This window comes from Acomys russatus, chromosome 24 (assembly GCF_903995435.1).
Source record: "Acomys russatus chromosome 24, mAcoRus1.1, whole genome shotgun sequence".
NCBI lineage: Eukaryota > Metazoa > Chordata > Mammalia > Rodentia > Muridae > Acomys > Acomys russatus.
Window position 1 is genome coordinate 46138332 of NC_067160.1, and position 21807 is coordinate 46160138.

Sequence of the window (21807 nt, forward strand, 5' to 3'; positions counted from 1 at the left end):
TTGGCAATGGAACTGCAGGCAAAAGGGCAGCCTGAGCTGGAGAGCCACAAGGTGGTGAACTTGCAGGGGACAGAAAGGCAGCTCCATTCTTCCGCCCCCCTCTGGCCTCCTTGCCATGGTCCAGGAAGTCCTTTCAACTCTAGGCAGGCGAGACACTTTCTGGCACCCAAAAGGGCAGCCAGGTCTTTCCATCAGACTTCAGTTTTAACAGCTTCTGGGGCTGTCTGCCTGCCTGTCTCGGATCCTCAGAATAGCCCTGTGAGGTAGGCAGAGAAGTCGCTTCACTCCTGCAAATGCCCACAGCAGGCAGGGCACTCAGGGAAGCTGCTGCTTGGTTCCTGCAGGCCCGCCCTTCAGATATAGCCATGGCACAGTCAGGCAGATCTGCCCGAAAGGGTTTTTGTTCTGGAAGCCAAGACTCGTTCCCCACTTCCCAGCTTCTCCAAGATAGGAGCTGTCCTTAGAGGTTGAACAAGATGTCAAGACCAAAGTCTAGGTGCTTGGGCAAACTCCTGTCCAGTGCTAGAGAGCATGCAGCCATGAGCTGCCCCTGTCTCAGAGGCATCCAGCTTGTCCCCAGACACGAAGCCCTTACTACAGTCATGTATACACAGGGCATGCCCACAAGCTCTGTCACGACACACTACAGGCTGCAGGCCAGCACATCCCTCTCTTCTCCCCTCCTCTCCTCTCTCTCTTCCCTCCTCTCCTCTCTTCCCTCCTCTCCCACAAACAGACATACACACACATACACATACATACACACACACACACACACACACACACACACACACACACACACACACCCCTCTCATACCATGGGCGCCCACATGTGCCCTCCTGTATACAGCCCAGCAGGTCAGAGACGTGCATACTCTCACACACCCCCTACGCTTCCCTGAGTTATTCCCCATTCCCTGAGTCCATGATGGACAGGGGCAAGGGCTGCCAACCATGGAGGCATATCCTGTGCATGTCCCAGCTCTGGAAACAGTCTCCTTGGATCTCCAGGTAGAAGTCATGCAGTGACTGTGTAGGACCTTCAGGGCATGGCACCAGCAGCCAGACAAACCTAGATAAGTCTCTCCTCTGGTGGCACCTTGAGGACACTGTCCATCTCCAGACGGGCCCCAGCCACTTCCTGCTGACTTGGGCTGTAAGTGCCCTCAGATTGCCGGCGCTTTCTGGCAGCCAGGATCCCTGAGAGGAGACCCAGGAGGAGGAGGAGGAGGCAGGCACAGGCTGCAGGCACTGCTACCTCCAGCAGCGGGAATGGCAGGGGCAGAGGCAGGCTTTTCTGCAAGAGAGATGGCCGACAAGAAGACTCAGAGAAGGAGGCATCCTAGAGTTGGTGAGTGCCCCAGGGATGTACAAACAGAAGCCAGGAAGCCACCTGTCTAAGCCAAAGCTAGGGGAGTGCTGCATAGCCCTGGCCAGGAGGGTAGACAGTGGACATTCCAGGAGTGCCTGTGTGTTTGGTGGGAGGAGGGGGTCCACAGAACTCAATAGCAGAAAGCTGAGCTAGAATGAGCTGAGCCCACTAATGACAAGGACAGACAGAATTCCCTATGGCCTGCCTGCTTGCAAGCGGTTGCTCTGACAGGCTGGTTTGGGAGTGAGGGCAGCATTTCCCATCTGCAGTCCCAGAGTCCTGTGGTGCCCTCATCAAAGATTCCCTGTGCCTACAGCTCCCAAGTCCCAGAATCAGAACCCTAGAGACCAGGTGCTCCGACTCATCAGCCTTTCCCCTACATCTTGAGGCCTCTCAGCCTACTGTCTGTCACTTGCTTCAGCCCTGAAGAAGGGGCCCCAAAGCTATTGAGTTCACACCTTCCTCCTCTCCAGAACTTGAGCGGGAGCTGTAAAGCCATTTCCTTCCCCTGGTATGTGTGGGGGGAAGTGTGAAAGTGGAGAGGCAAAGCACTTGGTCTGGAGGGATGGGGAATGCTGGGGAGGTGGGGAAACAAAACCTACTAAGTTCACCTTGAAAGGGACGCTTCCTCAGAAGCAGAAGAAACTCCTAGCTTACAGTCAGCCTGCCAGCAGCCTCCCCAGACTGCCCTGACAGAAAACTCTGTATCAGCACCCACCATAGGGTTCAGAGCCTCTCCAAGACTCAGTGCTGGTCCCCACAGGTTCATACCTTGTCAGCTAAGCCTCCTTGGGGTGAAGGATACCTGCAGTGCCTGATCTGCTTCAGAAACTGGGTGCTGGAGCCCAAGGAGACTGTCTGCAGGCTCCATGTTCCTGTGGGCTCAGAAGACGGCCCCATAGTACACATGGAAGATCCCAACTTGCCCTCCACGCCACTATTCTGGAAGCCACCAGGAAGCTCCAGACTCTGCCTGGTGGGTGGTGGGCTCCCTAAGCTCTTCCTGAGGTGAAAATACTTCCTACACAAGGTCCTAAAAAGAGCCTGGGTGTCCTCTCTCCCCCCTCAGCAAAGTCCATGCAGTGTTAAGTCTACAAGGGCCATACCCTCCCTGCCCTCCATTAGGCCTGGCAGCTCAGCCCTGGGTACAACTCACCACCACTTCACAGAACTGGCCAGAGAATCCTGCACTACAAGTGCATTCAAATGTGCCACTAGCAGCCCGGCAGGTGCCTCCGTTCAAGCAAGGGCTGGCTTCACAGGGTAGGTCAAGACTCTGACATCTGGAAAAGACAAAGGCTGAGAAAGCTAACTCTTCCCACCCACAAATGCCTCCCACTCCCCAACCACTGCTCCTGCTTGGCTCAGCCCCGCCAGGTGACCAAAGCTGAAGGTGATTTCCATCACCTACTCATGCCCCTTGGGCCCAATGTTCACGACTGAGAAGAGCTCCGACTCCATGAGAATGGGGGGGGCGGGGTCAGGGTATGTGGTAGGGCGAGGATGCCAGTTGCACCTCCAGAAGGCTCAGAAGTTGCATTTGGGCCATGTTCACAGAGGACACAAAGGGCTTTAAGAAGCTGGGTGGGCCGGGAAGTGGTGGTGCACACCTTTGATCCCAGCACTTGGGTGGCAGAGGCAGGCGGATCTCTGAGTTCAATGCCAGCCTGGTCTACAGAATGAGTTCCAGGACAGCCAGCTACATAATGAAACCCTGTCTAGAAAAACAAAACAAAAACTGGGTGGACAACTACTGTGTGCCGGCATCTGCCTAACAGATGATGGTCTTAGAAGTCCCAGAAGAACCTACTGACCCTGGTGAGTCACCTGGCACTGATGTCGATGAGGAAGTGGACAAGGAGGGCCCCATTTCCCTTGCCCAGGCTGGGAATACCAGGGATTCCCAGGGACAAGCCTCCCAGTCAGCATCACAGGCCCTGGTCCCCAGACCCACCTCAGGCCAGCAAGGCTTTCCTGGCAACTGCAGTTGGTGCCTAAAGGGCCACCCTCACAGGGGGTGCCATCCTTGCAGGTGGAGTTGAGAGTACATCCCTGAGGCAGGATAGGCAACCTGCAGAGAAATGCAAGGCCAGATGAGGTGCTGGGTGCTGGCCACACGTGCTTCCATCTGGGGATGGCAAGCTCACCTTCTACAGCTGCTCTGCCACTCCCCTCATCCCATCCCCCCCCCCCAACCCCACCCTCCAACCCCCCACTCCACCCCCCACAGCCCTCCACCACCCCCCACCCCCGGCAAGAGCTGAGGCCTTGGATAAGTGCTGAAACTAAAGGGCAGGTCAGCACAAGGCAAAACAGTTCCTAAACTTGGGGAGAGAGGAAAGCAAGGCCGGGACTAGCCAGCTCTGAACCCAGAAGGAAGTGGGGGAGTTGCAAAGACTCTGACCCTGGAGATGCACAGAGGAGCAATATGTTGTTCTGAATTTGAAATTTAGCCGGGTATTTTAACCTGCATTTTATCTTTATGAGCATCAAACTGAGCTGGCTACTAGGACCCATGGTAAATCAGCAGTCAGCCCTGCCTGCCCACTGCCACAGCGGTCCTCTGTCACCCTCACCTGCAGCGCGGGCCCGAGAAACCTGGAGGGCAGCGGCACTCGAAGCGGCCGTCAGGGCGCGCGTGGCATTGACCCCGGACACAGGGCGATGAGCGACAAGGGTCGGCGCGGACCTCACAGCGAGGTCCTTCCCAGGCGGGGCCGCAGGAGCAGACAGAAACATCGAAGAGGTCGTGGCAGGTGCCTCCGTGCAGGCAGGGCGAGGGCGTGCACACGGGCGCACCATGGCAGCCCAGGCGCACAGCTGGAGGCCCGGGCCAGGCCACGAAATGCTCGCGCGCCCCCCGCATTGCGCTGGGCCGAGGCGACGACAAGGGTAACGGGAGGCCACCGAGCGCCACACGGCCCAGGCAACCCGTGAAGTTCTCGGCCAGTAGCAAGCTCGCTGCACCCGGGCCCTGCAAAAAGCCCAGTTCGCCACCCAAGCCTTGCAAAGCCATGGGCGTCGCCGTGCCGTCCAGCCATAGCAGCCAGCGCGAGGCAGCAGCCTGTGGGAGCTCCCGGGCCAGACGCACCCTATGCCAAGTGCCATCGGCCACGTGTGGCCCCGGCGCGGGCAGCACCGAGCCCGCCACCTCGGCTGCCAGCGAGCCGTTGTGCACCGCCAGCAAGATACCACCAGAGCGGGTGTCCGAGGAGGCCCGTAAGAGCCCAGCGTCCGGGTCACGTGTGCGGAAGTCCAGAGTGAGCACGCTGAGTGCAGGAGACGAGGACACGTTGTGGCCACTGAACACAGCAGGAGGGCCCTCGCTGAACGTGGCCTCCGCCACACCTGCAGAGAGACAGAGCTGCTTGCTGGGAAATGACCTGCCAGCCATCTTCTACAGTGCACAACTGCTGGCCAGGGCAGCCACCCACCTGTCACCTGATCTCAGGAACTGCAGCTCCCTCTTCCACCCCTTATGCATTCTCCACCTGGAGGGCATCAGTTCCAGGGCAATCCTGAAGGGACCACAGTACCTGCTACCCTGAAGGCCCTATTAACCATATTAACTCCTCAATCAGCCTGAAGGAGGCTCGCTCTTCGCCATAGACAGGTAGGTGCAGGTCCAGTCACGCCCCTCTCTCATTCACAACTCTGTCATGCTGGCAATGATGTACAGCTGATAGAATGCTTAGCATGTAGGAGTCCCTGGCACCCCACAAATTGAGTGTAGGGGCCCATAGCTGTAGTACCTTAACGGGGGGGGGGGAACTCCAGGCAGGAGGATCACAAGTTCAAATCAAGATCCCCCTTTGCTACATAGTGAGTTCAAGGCTAGCCTGAGCAATGTGAGACTCCCCTGCCCCCTTGGTCTCTGACCCACCTGGCCTTGTCCCCCACCAACGTCTCAATCTATGCCCTGCAGCATTTTTCTAATCTTGTGATTTAGATATCCTTAGGAACGTCAAACCCTCACACATGTCACCCGCTTCCTAATGTTCCTCTCTTGTGGCTCCCTTGAAGTTGCCTTGGAAACCTCAGCATATGCTCACCTCCCCTGAGAGTCTCTGTCCCTCAAAATGCAATGCCCCACCATACTGGGACTGTTGGCATTCTTGGACCCCAGCCCAACATCCCATAAACCCTAAGGGATCTAAGCAGCTTTGGTGTCCAGCACCCAGGACACAAACTCACACACAAAGCCATCAGGAACCTCCTCACAGGTGGCGGGAGGCAGGCAAGGCTGTCTGGGGCACCACCGCTGCTGGGCACAGGTGGGCCCTGTGAAGTTGTCAGAGCAGGTGCAGTAGAAATCATTCCAGGTAACGTGGCAAGTTCCACCATTGACACAGGGGTTGGGCTGTGGAAGAGTCAGGGCGCCAATGAACACTCAGGAAAGCAGTACCCCTACCCGCACGACCACCTCATCACAAAGTCAAGTGGAACTTGTCATCACCCTACATTGCAGATGAAATAGATACTAGGCCCAGAACGGTGAAGCCACTTGTCTGAGAGGCCCAGACAATAAAGAGTTTGCACTAGGTTGGTAATTCCAGCTACTCACGAACCTCCCTCCATGCCTCTTTCCCCAAAGAGCAGACTCAGAAAGGCTGAGGCCCATCCTCTGACATTGGTACAAACGAGATCTTGGGACCGTGGGAAGGAAAGAACAACTGGACTGGGAGAAGACTGGGTCACTCCTGCTCTGTCACTCTACTGACAGGAATGTGAGCTGCTCCTGTGCCTGTCTTGAGCCCCAGTTCACCCTCTCCCAGGCACTCACATTACACATGTCCTCAGACTCACAGCCCTGGGTGAGGTTGGAGGACAGGCCAGCATCCAGCTCGCTGGACCAACTTGAGTTCTCCATCAGTGAAGGAAAGAAAGGGAGCTGGAGGCCGTTGAGTTGTAGGTCCTGGAGACAGCCTCGGAAGGGCCCACCCCAGGGCAGGGTGTCATCAGGGGAGAGGCCCCCACCAACATACAGCCGCTGGCCCAGGTCCCACAGCTGGTCGGGCCCAAAGCTGAGCTTCACCAAGTGGCGGAGTCCATCGTCCCAGCGCCCAGGGAGGATCACAGCAGGATGACCCAGCACCTCAGTCTGTATCTGTCCCTCACTCAGGGACACAGTTAGGCTAGTGACTGAATCATTGGCAAACTGGAGCAGCACGCCAGCAGGCTCGCGAGTGCGGAGGAAAAAAGAAACAGTGAGGTTTGGGCCTAGCGGCTGGTGGAGCAGGAAGGAGGCTGAGCTCATGGCCCCGCCTAAGCCAAAGGTGGCAGCAGGAACCTCTGCAGAGAGAGACAGTACTGGGGTGAAGCCAGCAGGCTTAGGGACCCAGCATTAATACTACCCGCCCCTCCACCTGCTGACCCCTCACCATCAGTGCACGTGGGCCCATGATAAGGTCTCGGGCAGTCGCAGCGGAAGTGAGTCCACAGGTCCACGCAGGTCCCTCCATGGGCACAGGGCAGAGGTTGGCATGGTTCTGTGCGCTTGCACCCCAGGAGCACATTTCCGTTGAGTTCTTCAGGCAGTAGAAGGTGTCCTTCCACGTGCACATCCTGGAAGCAGCCGGCAAAGGCCCAGCCACCCAAATGGATGGAGTAGGGCCCAGGAAGTCCAGAGACCACTGAGGCTGTGGGACCTGTAGCCACAGGACCAGAAGCCACACAGAGCTGGTCAGGACATCCCTCATGCCAGAGCCGCAGTTCCAGGGTTCCCAGGCGGAGTGCCACCTCCATGCGGTGCCAATGACCGTCATTCAAGGGCGGGTCTGGCAGTGTAAGGATGAGGACAGCAGTACTGTGTCTCCAGAGTGTGGCTTGGAGCGTGGCCCCCACCAGTACCAGCTCCAAGCTGTCCTGAGTGTCATTGAGAGTAGCCAGGGCCCCGGCAAGCAGTGTGGTACGAAACCTCAGTGCCAGGCCCAGGGTGGCACCAGCTGGCACCAAGGCCCACACAGAACTCCCAGACACAACCGAGAAGGTGGTATTTTGGCCACAGAAAGGCCCATGGGTCCCCGGTGGGCAGCGGCAAAAATAACTGTGCAGTCCAGACTTGAACGTGGGGATACAGGTGGCAACCAGTGGGCAGGTGTGGCCCTGGCAGCCTGTGAGCTGCACAGAACAGTCATGTCCACCCCAGGCCTCGGGGCACTGGCAGATGTAGCCTGCTACAGTGTCGCTGCAGGTTCCACCATGCAGGCACGGTTCCGACTGGCATTCGTCCATGTCTTCCTGACATGTCAGGCCTTCAGGGGAGAGACCAGGCAAGGGTCAGTCAGTACAGCAGCCAGAGCCACAGCCTCCCTTCCCAGGCCATGTCTGATTAAGTCTCCATGCCCTGTGGGTTTGACTCCCTAAGCACTCACTGGCTCCACCTCTTCTTCCATCCCATGTCCCTTGCTTTGCCAGCTCTTTGAGCTGATCTGGCAGCCTCCAGGACAGCTGCCTTCTGAAGTTCCTCCCCACTCATCTCCATAGTAACCTGAGGTCTTTTTCCAAGGTGTCACCTGTCTATACTCCTTTACTGCATATGACCCAAGCCTGTCACCTCGGCATTCACAACCAACATAGGCTAGGCCCTACCAGGTCCTACCTTGACCTTGCTATTACTGTATTTCCTGGAAAATTCTGTCTCAATTTCTCTTACTATTTTCTTTTTTTTTTAATTAAGATTTATTAATTTATTGTATAGACAATATTCTGCCTGCATGTGTGCCTACAAGGCAGAAGGAGACACCGATCTCATCATAGATGGTTGTGAGCCACCATGTGGTTGCTGGGAATTGAACTCAAGACCTCTGAAAGAACGCCAGTGCTCTTAAGCTCTGAGCCATCTCTCCAGCCCCCCTACCACTTACTATTTTCAAACTCCTCCTCATCCTGCATGGCCCTCAGAGGGCCCAGGCTTTCCCTTGTACCTAACCCAAGCCACTCCACCATGCTGTCCCCAGAATCCTGTGTCAAAAGCATGTTTACTCAGCTGCAAATTTCCTCTAGAGCCTGAATCTGTCCTTGGTACCCAGTGAAATGGTTTAGAATAGCCTTTATAGATGTGGAACAGCCACGGTGAATGATACGCCTGGAGCATGCTGAGCACCTCAGGGCTCACTCCTCAGACCCTCTGCCCTAAGGTCTGCCCAGAGGTCCCTTCACTGCACGGGAAGGTGCCGTCCCCCCTTCCCCTCCAGGATCAAAAGGCTTGAGAGCAACCTCAGTTCAGCCAGAGCCTCCATAGCACAGCCAAGGCCATCCTTGCCCCTACACCTCAGCTGTAGAGACCAGAGGAGTTGGTCAGGATGGGCCAGCGCACACACCTACAGCCTCCTCCTCAGAATCACCAGGCACCTGCTATAAACTCTTCCTTTGGGAGGCCCCAGTTCTCCTACCAGCTAAGAGCCACAGGCACCACAGAAAGGGGCCCAGTGCCCACAGCCCCATCGACACCACAAATGCAGGACTCCCAGCCTAGCCCACCTGTGTCCTTCTGAGCTAACTCAGGAACGCCAGGCTGACCCCCCTGACCAGAGGGCCTTCTGGTGCCTCAAAGGAAGCTGGGCTTTCTGCCCAGCCTCACAGCTAGGATCTCTCCTCCAGGACTCTGAACTCAGAGGTCTCCCTCCCTGTCACCCACCTCCTGTTTAACTGGAAGGAGCTAGGTTTCCATAGACACTGTGTACGGCACCCCTCACCAGGCTTCATTGCCATCCCCATGAGCAATAGTTAGAGTGGAAAGGCCATCCAACGTGGGGGGGCGTTGAGCCCCAATATCTTTGAGCAGCCAAGCTAGGAGGGAGGGAATATTTCTCTAAATCCTTTCCCCAAGAAAAGGAACTCAGCTCCAGAAACCTGCAGGCAAAGGGCTCAATGGTGTGCGCTAGGCAGGAATGCTGGCATGTGGGGGAGTGCCACCCGCATTCCAGTGGGGGTAGGGACACTAGAGAGGGGAAGTCTGTGTGAGGTTCCCGGGTGTGGACAAGGTTCATACTCCAGCCACTGGCGGCAGGCACAGCTCCCCAGAGCCGCATCCTTCTGGAGGCATGCACCTGGGCACAGCTCTGCCTCTCCTCTGTCCCCCTTTGATTTGATAGCAGGGTTCAGGGCCCTACTTCCCGTCATCATTGTGCTGGTTCTCCCAGGAAGCCTGCAGCCATAGCCACCAGCATCCATACATGAACCCCAAGTCTGACTCAAGTCCCGGGCCCTATCTTGGGTTAGTCCCTTGTACCCTGCCCTCAAAAGCTGGCCCTGATTCTATAGACACTCAGTATCTACAAGGATGAAGTCACCAGCTAACATTTCCCAGGGCAGAGGAGCACCTGGCAGCCATGGTACCCCCCACTCCATGCTTCCCCGCTGACTGTACTCAAACTGACCAGCTCCCCCCTTCCACTCACAAAGCTGGGGTTCCAGCTCAGCACACACACACACACACACTCACACCCCGCTGTCACCTGTGCCACCACACTCACCTCTAGCCTCCAGTCTGTACGCCTCAATCCACATTCAGCAAGAAAGACCCATGCCACCTCCATGCCAGACCCACCCCAGCTAAGCACCTGTGTATCCATCCGGGCAGTGGCACTGAAAACCATTGGGCAGGTCCTGGCAGCTGCCTCCGTTGAGGCATGGCTCTGAGACACACTCATCCACATCCACGCTGCAGTCATCCCCTGTAAAAGGCTCAGCTGTGGCGGCTGCCTGCACCCTCGGAGCCAGACCAAAACCAAAGGGTCCATTTTACAACTAGGGAGATTGAGACCCAGAGGGATGGGGGGAAGGGGGTCACGGACCAGGCAGGGTATTGGCCAGGCTGGATCCTTAGGGTTCTGGACCCTGCTGAATCCAGCAGGTAACTCACCGGCAAAGCCCTGAGGACAGCTACAAACGAAGCCAGCAGCGTGGCTGAAGCTAAAGGCTCCCGCAAAGGTGGGCTGGACACCCGCATACAGGGATGGGTCTGAGCGCTGCAAGCACCGGCCCCCATTATAACAGGGGTCCGAGGCACATTCATCCTCGTCCACTTCGCACCGCTCTCCACTGAAGCCTGGGGCGCACATGAAGACATCAGCAAACACAAATGTCCAGGCGGCTCCCCTCGATGACCCAAGCCAACCCAGGGTCAGACAGAGGGACATGAGCTCAGGATGGAGATGCTGACAGAGGAACAGTAGGGACTAGCATTGGCTAGCTACTAGTTTTTAAGAATACTATATACTAACACTGAAACACATTTCTTGTGGGCCAGGTACATCAGCACTTCTCGCTGCAACCCAAGGGGCAGGTGCTGTTAGCAACCCTGTTTGCAAATCAGGAAACTGTGATTCACACAAGTTGGTTGCACAAGGAGGTCTCAGGGGTCCCAGACTGTACCCATGCGTATACAAGGCTTCACACCTGCCGCACCCCAAAGGCTTGCAGCGCTTTCCGTCCTCCCTCAACACATACACCACAGAGAGAGAGGGGGAGGGAAGCAGGGAAGGAAGGAGGGAGGGAGGGAAGGAAGGAGGGAGAGGCATGCAGGCAGTGCACCCACCTGGCCAACAGAGGCAGCGGAAGCTCCGGAGGCCGTCGAGGCAGGACGCGTTGTGCGCGCAGGGCGCGGAGGCGCACTCCAGCACCTCCTGCTCGCAGCGTGTGCCTTCGTAACCCGTGTCCGCGCACTCGCACCGGAAACTAGCGTGGGCGGGGCGGGAGCTGAGCGCGTGTCCATCCCACAGCCCACCTCCCCGCAGCCAGGGCACCCCGCCGAGGTCTCACCCATTGACCAGGTCGTGACAAACGCCACCGTGAGCACACGGCTGACTCTGGCACTCGTCTGTGTCCACCTGGCAGCTAGCGCCGGCATATCCCGGCGCGCATACGCAGCGGTAGGAGCCCACACCGTCCAGGCACGAGCCTCCGTGCAGGCACGGCTCTGACAAGCACTCGTCCACCTCGGCCTCGCAGGTCACGCCTGGACAGGGACGAGAGAGACACGCAGGGACCACATCTAGAGGGGCGATAACGGTCCAACCAGCGCCCCAGTCTGCTCCGATTATCCCAGATGTTCATTCAAAAGAGGTGAGCTCGTAGACCCAAGCAGGCAGGTAAAAAGAAGCCCCTTTTTGCCTGCTGGCCTCACAGCTGCGTAGGCCCGGAAAGGACTGCTGTTTAATAATGATGACCTCAACAAGGGAGAGAGCTGGATCCTGTGAGGACAGGAGCTAGGGTCTGTTCTGGGGAGCTGGGGGCGGGAGGGGTGGGGACTTCTTCAGGAACAGCTTCTTGAAGGCTGAGATTTTCAGTTGGTGGCACCCCTCTTGAGGCAGAGGCACAATAGCCTGGAGGACAGATAGAGAAAAGGCAGAACCTGGGGAGAGTGGAGGAGGTGAGAGGCATGAGGGGTCAGGTGCTAGTGCCCAACCAGACTCCTGCTCATCAACAGGGATCAGGCTTTGGGCCTGGGGAGAGCTCAGCCATAGAGTGCTTCCTGCCCTTCCAGAGGACCAGAGTTCCGTTCCCAGCACTCACAGTAAGCAGTTCACACCAGCCCTGGCAGAGCAGACCTGCCTGGTTTGGCTTTCCCAGAGGATGCTCAGATAGCATTCCTGGCGCTCCCTCACTCCAGTCCCTCTCCCAGCACGTGCACACGCGCGCGCGCGCACATACACACACACGACCACGGGCGTGCACACACACGACCACGCACGTGCACACACACACACACACACACGAGACACCCACATACATAAAATTTAAACCTTAAAAGAAAAAGTAAGTTGTTGGTAGGGATAACAATAGTCAATCTTGGTGGTCGCCTTGACCAGATCTGGAATCCCTCAGGAGACACACCTCTGTCTGTATCTGTAAGGGAGTTTGCAGGAGCGTTCAACAGAAGAGGGAAGACCCAGCCTGAACGCAGAGCACCAGCCTCCAGGAACACAATGTGACCAGATGGCTCCTGCTGCCTCTGCCCTGCCGTCCATGCTACGATGGACAGCAACCCCACAAGAGCCAAAGTCCATGCTACGATGGACAGCGGCTCCACAAGAGCTGGAGCATAGCGTTCCTTCCTTTAGTTCCTTCTTCTTAAGGACTTAACCACAGCAATGAGAAGGGTAACGGACACAGAAGTTCAGCAGTGGCTCAGTAGCGGCTTTGAGAAGGATGTAAGAAAGGGACACCACAAAAGAGGGTAACTCCAGACAGGACACACTTGGAGTAGGGTCACTCACCAACTGCTATCGTGTCTTGACTTTAAAGCTGGAAGTCCCTGGTTCCACCTAGGAATTCCCACACCTCTGGGGGAAACCCTGAGTTCAAGTTGGCTCTCCCAGGATGGGGTGGAGAATCTTTGGGTGTGGGGATTTATGAGACAGGTCCTGTCAGTGTGGGTTTCCGTGGACTTTGCTGTGCCACCTAAGCAGGTTTTGTCATGGGGGGGGGGGGCTCTGGAGCCAGCTGACTCCAGCTGGAGCACTCCCTTGCATCCCCGCCAGCCTTGGGCCTCCTCCCTCCCATGACCCTCCAGCCCTACTCCCACCTCTGTGCCAGGGAGAGCCAGGCCCAGGCTGCCAGGAATCCCAACTCCCCCACCTTGCTCTGAGCAGAAGAGAAATGAGTCACTGCCTGCTCACAGCACATTTGCAGGAATCCCGCACATACAGTGCTCACATACCTGCTGACACACACACAATTCTTACAGAAGCAGGCTCAGCTATGATACAAACAGTGCTCAGAAGGCCCTTAGAGCTACCATAATATGCAGATAACTGGGACCCACAAATATTCCTATACTGCGAGGGGGAAATGCAGGGGCCCAGTGTCTTTTTTTTTTTTTTTTTGGTTTTTCGAGACAGGGTTTCTCTGTGTAACCTTGGCCATCCTGGACTCACTTTGTAGACCAGGCTGGCTTCGAACTCACAGCGATCCGCCTGCCTCTGCCTCCCGAGTGCTGGGATTAAAGGCGTGCGCCACCACGCCCGGCCTTGGGGCCCAGTGTCTTAATCCACTCTCTCTAGGGTGCCATCTCATCCCTCTGTCTTTCCTGGAACTTGGGCCCCAGTCTGTACCATTTGCTCAGAGGGGACTTCAAACTGCCCCACAGTTTGAGCACAGTGTCTAAGTTCAGGGTTGACAGGGACCCTGGTGTCTATTCTGCAGACTCCAGACTGCATTAAAGTAAACGTCCTTTGAGGACCTGTCCCCAGATGTCCCCTACCTCCTGACATGAGGCAGCTCTAGAAAGCAACAGGAAGGGACTGGGGTGAGGTGTTCCCCAGAAGAGAGAGCTAAGTGTGTGTCCAAGCCAGTCATGGTTGCAAGCACCTGTGTCTGCATTATTCCACTGTAGCCAACAAGGATGGCTAGGGACACATCCCCATCACAAAGAGTCCCAGAATTCAGGATGTCTAGAGGACAGAGGGCTGTCTGCATTACACCAAGGACCATCAGGTGAGTCACACAGGGCCTACATGGCAGCTTGACACAAGTCTAGACTGCGGAAATGCTAGAGATACCATCTGGGCAGGTGTATCCTGTAAGGATGCCTGAGGGTCATTCTCCGCCTCCAGCTGGGACCAAACTCAGTCTTGTGACAGGGACAAAAACAATATTTGTCAAGTGCCAGGCCTCATACTAACAACCAAACATACATGCACTAATCCCATCTGCCAAGTTAATCCAAAAAAAACATCAGTTGTGCAGCCAGTCCAAGATTGGGTACCAAAGCTGCCAGCCAGCCTGAGACATCTCCAAAGCCTTATTGGGACACTCACACTGTGAGTACCTGATGGGCTTCATGGCTCAGCCCTCCAAGGTGACCAGTACCATTACCTGCATAGCCCAGGGGGCAGTAACACTCATAGCGATCTGCCAAGTTGTGGCAAGTGGCCCCGTGGTGGCATGGCCGGGATGCACACTCATCAATGTCCAGTTCACAGTGAGGACCCTGGAAGCCAGGCACACAGTAGCAGCGGAAGCCGTCAGGATCTGGGCCCTGGGGCACACACAGTGCACCATGGTGGCATGGTTGAGTAGCACAGCCTCCAAGTTCCAAGGGCTCACAGGTATATCCACCACTTTCTGTAGCCTGGCACTTGGTCCCTGGAGCACATGGGTCTGAGGCACAGACACTTGGGGTCTCTGAAGGAACTAATCCTGTTAAAAAAAAAAAAAGAAAGAAAGAAAGAAAACAATTTGGCAATGTGGGGAGGGTATGCATGGCACCCCCTTTCCCCACTGTTAGCCACAAACCTAAAAGTACCACAGGTCTGTTCATGTTCAAGAGCCTGTGTGCACACCAAAGGCGCCTACGAGCTGAACACAAATGGCAGATGTCCACACTTGGAAATGAGATGGGTTTTGTTTACTTATTTTGTGCTTCTTTTATTTTTTTTTTTAAAGATTTATTTATTATTATGTACACAGTGCTCTGCCTGCATGTACACCTGCAGGCCAGAAGAGGACATCAGATCACATTATAGATGGTTGTAAGCCACCATGTGGTTGCTGGGAATTGAACTCAGGACCTCTGGAAGAGCAGTCAGTGCTCTTAACCTCTGAGCCATTTCTCCAGCCCTGTGCTTCTTTTTTAGAAGGCCTGTCCTGTGGTCCAAGCTGGCCTGGAATTGGTGCGTAGCCAAGGATGACCTTAAACGTCTGGTCCTCCTGCCTCACCACCCAAGTGCTGGGATTACAAGCTTACACTACCAGTCCAGGTTTATAGAGTACTGGGGAGTCAAACCCAGGGCTTCCTCCATGGGCTGAGGAAAGTTTCCATTACAGAGCAGAGTGGACAGTACGAGTGACTCCCGTGTAAATGCACTGCAACCAGTGGTCCCCCCTCCCCCTGCAGCAGCCCCCCAGGACTACCTTACATTCTCTTTGCAGACAAGCAATAGAGGCTCAAGAAAGTAAAGACTTGCTGACATCACATAGTCACAGGAAGGGATAGAGAGAGGGCTTGTTGCTGCTGCACCAGGCGGAACCTGGCCAGGCCTGTGTCCCCTCAGCATCCTGAGGTGGGGTGGGAGAGACAAAGGAGGGGACAGTTTATATCTTCCCCCAAGACCCCCACTGGGGGTCTGGTAACTCCATCCCTGTCTGAAACCTGAGATGTCCGACCTCAGCCCCAGAGAAAGAATGGACTTCAAAGGCAGGGCCTGGCTCAGTCGCTCTCACCCCTACCCATCCTGGTCCTGCCTGCTTGCCTGGGGACTTCCAGAGGACCCCTAGCTCTCTTTTCATCTTCCCCCCACCCCAACCCCCAAGCAAATGCTTGGTCTAAGTACCGGAAACAAAGCGGGTATAGCGACTTTGGCCTACTCACTGGGTCTATACACTTGGAGCACCCTGTGTTGATTTAGAAAGCAAGTTATCTGCTTCATGCCGCCCTGAAAGCTTTGTCACTAACAAGCCTGAGTCCAAACCCCAGCTCAGAGTCCCATGAGCTAGGAGACCTAGGGCGAGACGCTTCTACTGAGTGCCCTCCTCCACCCCTCACCTGGAGTTCCAGGACCTACCTACCCTCCCCCACCAAGTTGTCATGCAGACACTAACCAGACCTGAGCAGTGAGCAGCATCAGGGCCCTGCACCTCCCCCTCCCCCCACTGCATGAAGACCACACACACACACACACACACACACACACACACACACACACACACGCCTCCAGATAAGATTGTCAGCCTCTCAGGCGTCATGTCATCCACATTCCACGGAGGCAGGGCATCTGCCAGCCAGATCCCCGTGCTCCTCAGCAGTCCAAGCAAGAGAGAGGTCATCAAGCCATGGGGACGGTAGACCCAGGAGACATGGCTGTGCTCAGGGTCCTTCCTTCCACACTGGGACCTAGCACCCACCAGAAGTCAAGTAGGGGGGTCAGGTTTTGGAGTCTGAGATACTTTCAGGCCAAGAGGCCTCTGGGCTCACAGTTGTCCCAGCCCTTCGGCCAAACTTGAACATTATGGGCTCGGGGAAGAGGGAACCTGGGCCACTTTGAGGGCAGGCTCACGTGGGGTGGGCGGGCCTTCTGCGTCTGCCACCTGGACTGGACAGATTGGGAAGCTCAGTGCTGCCCCAAGATAGATGAGGGTAAGAGGATGATCTGATGGGAGATGGGGGCAAGACGGTCAGGGGCCTGTGATGGGAAGTGGATGGAGCACCTTCAGGAAAAAACATGGTTTGAAGCCTCAGACAGATTCAGTGTTGTGAGGAGTCCCAGAATGGTGTGTATAAAGCCTTGACATCCAGTGACACCACCACCACCACCACCACCCTCCCGCCGCCGCTTGAGAGGCAGTGGCCATGATGGTCAGGGACCCTTGGCCCCAAAGGCCCCAGAGGACAGTTGTAACTTCTCTTATAAAGCGCCTGACTACTGGGCCCCATGCCAACAACTCCCACTGTAATCCCATCAGAGCACAGATTCTCATCTCTGAGGCCCAAAGAATCCCCCACCCCAACCTGAAGCTTGGCCCCTAGCTCAGATCCCTCTGTGTTAGTGGCATAGCATCAGGGGAGAGACGTTTTGTTATTTGGAGAAATCCCATCCCAGAGAGGCAGAGGCCGGACCATGGCCATTTCTAGAGGAGCAAGGCAGGTTACAAAGGAACCACAGCCTGCGCAACTTAGGATCTTCATTCGCTGCCTAGATACCTGTTATGTCGGCAGCTTTATCTGCCTTTTTACAACCCAGAGACTCACTTTCGGTCCCACCGCACTCCCGCGGTGGCCCGACCAGCTCACAGTAAGCCCAAGAGGCCGATTGGGCAGGGGAGGGGAGGGGCTCTCCCTAGGGCCTAGCCGGAGGGGCGGAGCCTGTCGCCGGGGCAACAAGGGGCCACTGCTTATCTTTACAAATCCCTTCTGACCTCTCAGACTGCCTGGACTGACCTGGCAGAGGAGAGATTAACAAACACAGACACAGGACGCTGGCCCTTTCCTCCGACCTGCGCCCTGCCCTACCCTGAGGAGAAGCAGGCGGGGGGGGGGGGGGGGGGGACAGGGGGGCGGGGGTAACGTTTGCACTCACTGCCAGCAGTCACCTTGTGGGCGCTGTGTACTAGGGCCAGGCATCTTTTGCTATCTTGGTACATTTGGTTCAAGCTAGAAAAGGGATACTATTAGGAAAAGTAACTGATTCCTGTCATCAAAACCTGAAACCTTGCATCCGAAGAAGCACACAAATTTGTCAAAAGTCTGTCCCCAGCCCTTCCTCCTATGGCCAGAACAGTCTCTAGAGGTCTGAGGAATGGTGTCTGGCTCCTTGGTACAACACTTGTCTACCTTATGCAAAAGCCCCGGGGTTTGCATGCCCAGCACTGGGAAGTAGCCTGAGAGAGCAGCACCCTGTCTATACTGAGCCTAGCAGCTGGCACGCCACCATGCCAGTCCCCGGCCTGGCTTAGGGACTCCTACTCAGTCCCTGAGTTCACTCACTTTCTCTGTGCCTGCTATGAAGCACCGTGACCAAAAGCAACCTGGGGAGGAAAGGGTTTATTTGGCTCACACTGCCACACCACTGTTTATCCCTGGGAGAAGTCAGGACAGAAATTCAAACAGGGCAGGAAGCTGGAGACAGGAGCTGATGCAGAGGCCATGGAGGAGTGCTGCTTGCTGGTTTGCTTCCCCAAGGTTTGCTCAGCCTGCTTTCTTTCTTTCTGTCTGTCTTTTTTTTTTTTTTTTTTTAATTTATGTGCATGTGTTAGTGTAGGGGTCTTGGAGTTACAGACAGTTGTGAGCTGCCATGTGGGTGCTGGGAATTGAACCCGGGTCCTTTGGAAGAGCAGGCAGTGCTCTCAACCACTAAGCCATCACTCCAGCCCCTCAGCCTGCTTTCTTATAGACTCCAGGACCACCAGCCCAGGGGTGTCCCCAACTACAACGGGCTGGTCCCCCACCCCCCAACAATCACTACTTAAGGAAATGCTTGCTTACAACCTGATCTTCTGGAGGCATTTTCACAACTGAGGCTCCCTCCTCTCTGATGATTCTAGCTTGTGTCAAGTTGACATAAAACTGGCCAGCACAGAGCCCCAGGGAGTACAGCGCAACAAAGGGTCGCTGACATTCAACACCCACTTGGACTCATCTGGAAAAGGCAAAGACACCCCAGAAGGCAGAAACGCTTGGACACACTTTCAGAGATGTTTACCCCTGAGGCCAAAAAGCATACTTTAATAACAGTAATGGCAAGCTTGGGTGTTTTGACGCAGGACCCAGCACTTGTACATACTGGAGCTGCTAGTCCCCGGCCTCAGAGCTCTGAGTGAGGGGAAGATGAGCAGGGATGGCTCAGGTCTGCCACTTGTAGTGTGAACAGTTTCCCTAGTAACTAGTAATGTGCTCCCATCTAAAATGTCCTTGAGGGCTAAAGAGATGTCTCTTAGGTAGAGGAGCTTGCTGCGGAGTTCTGATGACCTGCATTTGCCCCCTCGGAACCCCCGTGAAGGTGGAAGGAGAGAACTTTGCTCCATGGTTGGGCTCTGTCCTCTGACTTCTGCACCTGGGTTTGTGCACATGTGCGCGAGCACGCGGCACACGCACATACACAGGTGATGACGATATACAATAATACAATTTCCTTGGTGTTGGGGGCTCCTGCCCACCACCACGCACATCACAGAATCACAGCATTAGTGCATCCAATCTGGAAATGATCCTTGGAATGAATGATGGTCTCACTTAACAGAAGAAAAAGTAGCGTTGTAACCAACCACCTGGAGTACCACCTGGAGTGATAGTTGCCCTGCCACACCCTGCTCTTGTGACCCTAGACAAGGTGCCGGCCTCCTCTGGGCTTTGCTCGCCTGCTCTGTAAACAGACAGCATGGAAAGCCGGTTGCGCTGGCTGCTAGGAGGATTGAACCATCTCCCCACCACCCAGCAGATCCTACGTTGGTTGGGAGCGTGCAGCACCCTGCCTTCTTTCCTACAGCCCCACCCCTCACTTGGAGGAGGGGAACAGGTTTGGGGAAGACTGGCTGCCCCTTTGTGCACTGGGCTCCCTGGGTGTTCAGGGAAGGGGTGGGGGAGGGAAAAACCCAGTGGGTCCCATTGTACTCCAAGATGCTTCATCCTCTCCATGGCAACCAGCAGTCCTTTGCTGTGGAGTGGCTGGGATGGAGGGGCCCAGCTCAGGGCCTGGCAGGATGAGCATGGGGTCTGGTCCAGAGCCTCCAGAACTTTCACCTTCTCTGGGATGGAAATTAGCTTTCAAGTCACAAAGCCCCTGGCACCTCCATTCTCTCAATCATCTCTGGGTTCTACTGTTTGTAGTGCCCTCCCCCACTGCAACTTCAGAGATCCCCAGAGGTGGGCTGTGCACACAGGGGTTGGGGGGATGGCCCCTGAGAGCCCATTGGCGTCCAAGGGAATATGCATGACATGGTATTCCTTCTGCACCCCTAATAAGCTGTTTGCCCCCACACACACAGTGCGTGTGCATGCACAGTCCTGACTGTGAATGCATGCATGTCCATGCAGGCCTGCTAGGGTGTACACAGCTGGTGTGTGCAGGCATGTGCTACATACATGGCAACACACAGTAAGTTCACCAGTGACTTCATAGAGGAGACCTGACATGTGCCTGTGGACACATGTCCTGTTGTAGTGTGTGTCCTAGTCCGTGCCACACATGTGTGCAGTGGTCATGGTGTTTGTGTACTGCAGGTGGGGCAGATCCAAAGTGCACAGCCCAGAACTGTGTCATACTGTGTAGACAGCCTGGAGTTGCCCGGCTTCTCCACCCTCATTTTCCTCAGGTACCAGCTTCAAGGTCCCTTCCTTCTCTGGCCTTCATTTGGTTTCCTCCCTATGAAATGGGCTCCTCACTATACTAGGGGTCCTCATCCTCCTTTCTGCCAGAGGAAGAGGTAATAAAGGCTTTGTGGGCAGGCAGAGGGAATGCCACCGGTAGGGTTCACTGCCTGTAGGGGAACCCAAGCCCTCCCTGTTGCCCTCGTAACTATAGTGACCTAACCAAAGCGTCCTCCACACCCCCTAGTAGGAATTCCAGGCTCAATGCTGAATGCACTTGGACAAAGGCAAAAACCGCATTGGCTGCCTGGGCTGGCTTCAGGGAGCTCTTCCAGCCTGGCTGAGGAATTCCAGAGACAGACTGTGCAGGGGATACACACACACACACACACACACACACACACACACACACACACGATCCCAAATCCCTAGCCACCCCAAAGACCCAGAACGGTGCTAATGGTTGCCCCTCAAGTGCAGGCAGAGGACCCATAAAAGGGAAGGACACACACACAACACACACACACACACACACACCTCCTGTTGCCAGGAAAGGCCAGTTGAACATGCTGGATAACTTACAGCCAGTTCAGCTAGGACTCACGGCTCTACACTCAGTCCCCTCGGACAAAACTTCCACCTGCCCGGCAGCTTCACGTGCCACCTGCACCCCAGCTCAACACGTGACTCCAGCACACACTGTGGTGATTGCCTGGGTTTTCTGAAACTTCTCCAACTCCCTCACTTCTCCCTGGCCCGGCACACTTTCCCTAGGACACCTCACACCAAGATCCTCAGCTTTCCCTAAACATATACAACACCACACCAACCACACACATCAGGTCTCCCAGACTGGCCCCCTTAGACCATCTCAGCCCTCATCCTCCTGGCCCCACTTGGATAGAGTCCTCAGTTTGAAGCTTCCAGAACACTCCAAGCTCTCCAAGTGAGTCTCAGAATACCCCAACCTCAGGATCCCCACAGCTTTGGGGCCCAGGGCACTGTTGCCTGTAGCTTGGCTACCAGTCTCTCGGGCCAGGCCTTCAGTGTCTGCCTGGGTTGAGCCTACTTCAGGCCCGGCCACACTCACCAGCCGGCACCCAGGGCGGTAGCAGCAACAGTAGCAGCAGCAACAGGAGGTAGATATCTCGTCTGAAGCCCCAGATCACAGGCTCCACCAGCGCCATGGCAGCCGGCTCTGCCTCCTGTGGGAACCCTCTGCTCGGCGGGATCCGCGCCCCTCCAGTCCCTCCAACCAGCACTGACGCGGTGGACAGAGGCCCGGCCCCTCCTCCAGCCCTCCCCCTCCGCCCCGCCTCCCACTGCTCCTCAGGGCCAGGATCCTCGCTGAGGGTCTGACCCGACCCACTGCTTCCTCACAGACACCAGCCCCTTTGGAGGCCTCAGCTCCAGACAAGGCCCTGAGCCTGACCCTGGGTCTCAGCGCACAAGCCGTCTTCCGAGGCAATCCAGTCCCTGGGGCCAGTCTAGACTCCTGAGGCTTCTCCCACGTCCCCCACTTCATCCCCGCAGCTTCAGGTCTCGTTCCTCCTGCCCAGTCTCAGCTCCGAAGTGCTCCCTCCAGTCCTAACCTAACCTGCTCCATCCACACCTGAGCTAACAAGGTCCCTCCTCTCACCGGGGCTCCTGTTGCCGCTGCTCCCTGGGTCCCACATGACCTCACAGC

At 56.0% G+C, this 21807-nt stretch overlaps 1 protein-coding gene across 1 annotated transcript; it reads right to left on the reverse strand.

Annotated features, from left to right (window-relative positions):
• Positions 1–990: 990 nt before the first annotated feature.
• On the reverse strand, positions 991–21385 carry Crb2 (crumbs cell polarity complex component 2). The gene is made up of 13 exons (XM_051166540.1): positions 21211–21385; positions 14195–14518; positions 11138–11333; positions 10914–11053; positions 10239–10424; positions 9937–10050; positions 6754–7626; positions 6156–6664; positions 5567–5732; positions 3949–4720; positions 3327–3443; positions 2529–2655; positions 991–1297 (listed from the first exon to the last, which is right to left on the reverse strand). The coding sequence occupies exons 1-13, from the start codon at positions 21305–21307 to the stop codon at positions 1073–1075; spliced, it is 3846 nt and encodes a 1281-aa protein (XP_051022497.1). The 5' UTR covers positions 21308–21385; the 3' UTR covers positions 991–1072.
• Positions 21386–21807: the final 422 nt, after the last annotated feature.

Bases quoted from the DNA above. Each gene is read 5' to 3' on its own strand.
- Crb2 (XM_051166540.1), bottom strand. From the start codon at position 21,307: ATGGCGCTGGTGGAGCCTGTGATCTGGGGCTTCAGACGAGATATCTAC. The intron at 11,334-14,194 runs GTAATGGTACTG...GTCCCTGTCCAG, and splicing joins CTGCCCCCTGGGCTATGCAG to GCGTGACCTGCGAGGCCGAG. The intron at 10,051-10,238 runs GTGAGTTACCTG...AGCCTTTTACAG, and splicing joins CTGTCCTCAGGGCTTTGCCG to GGGATGACTGCAGCGTGGAT.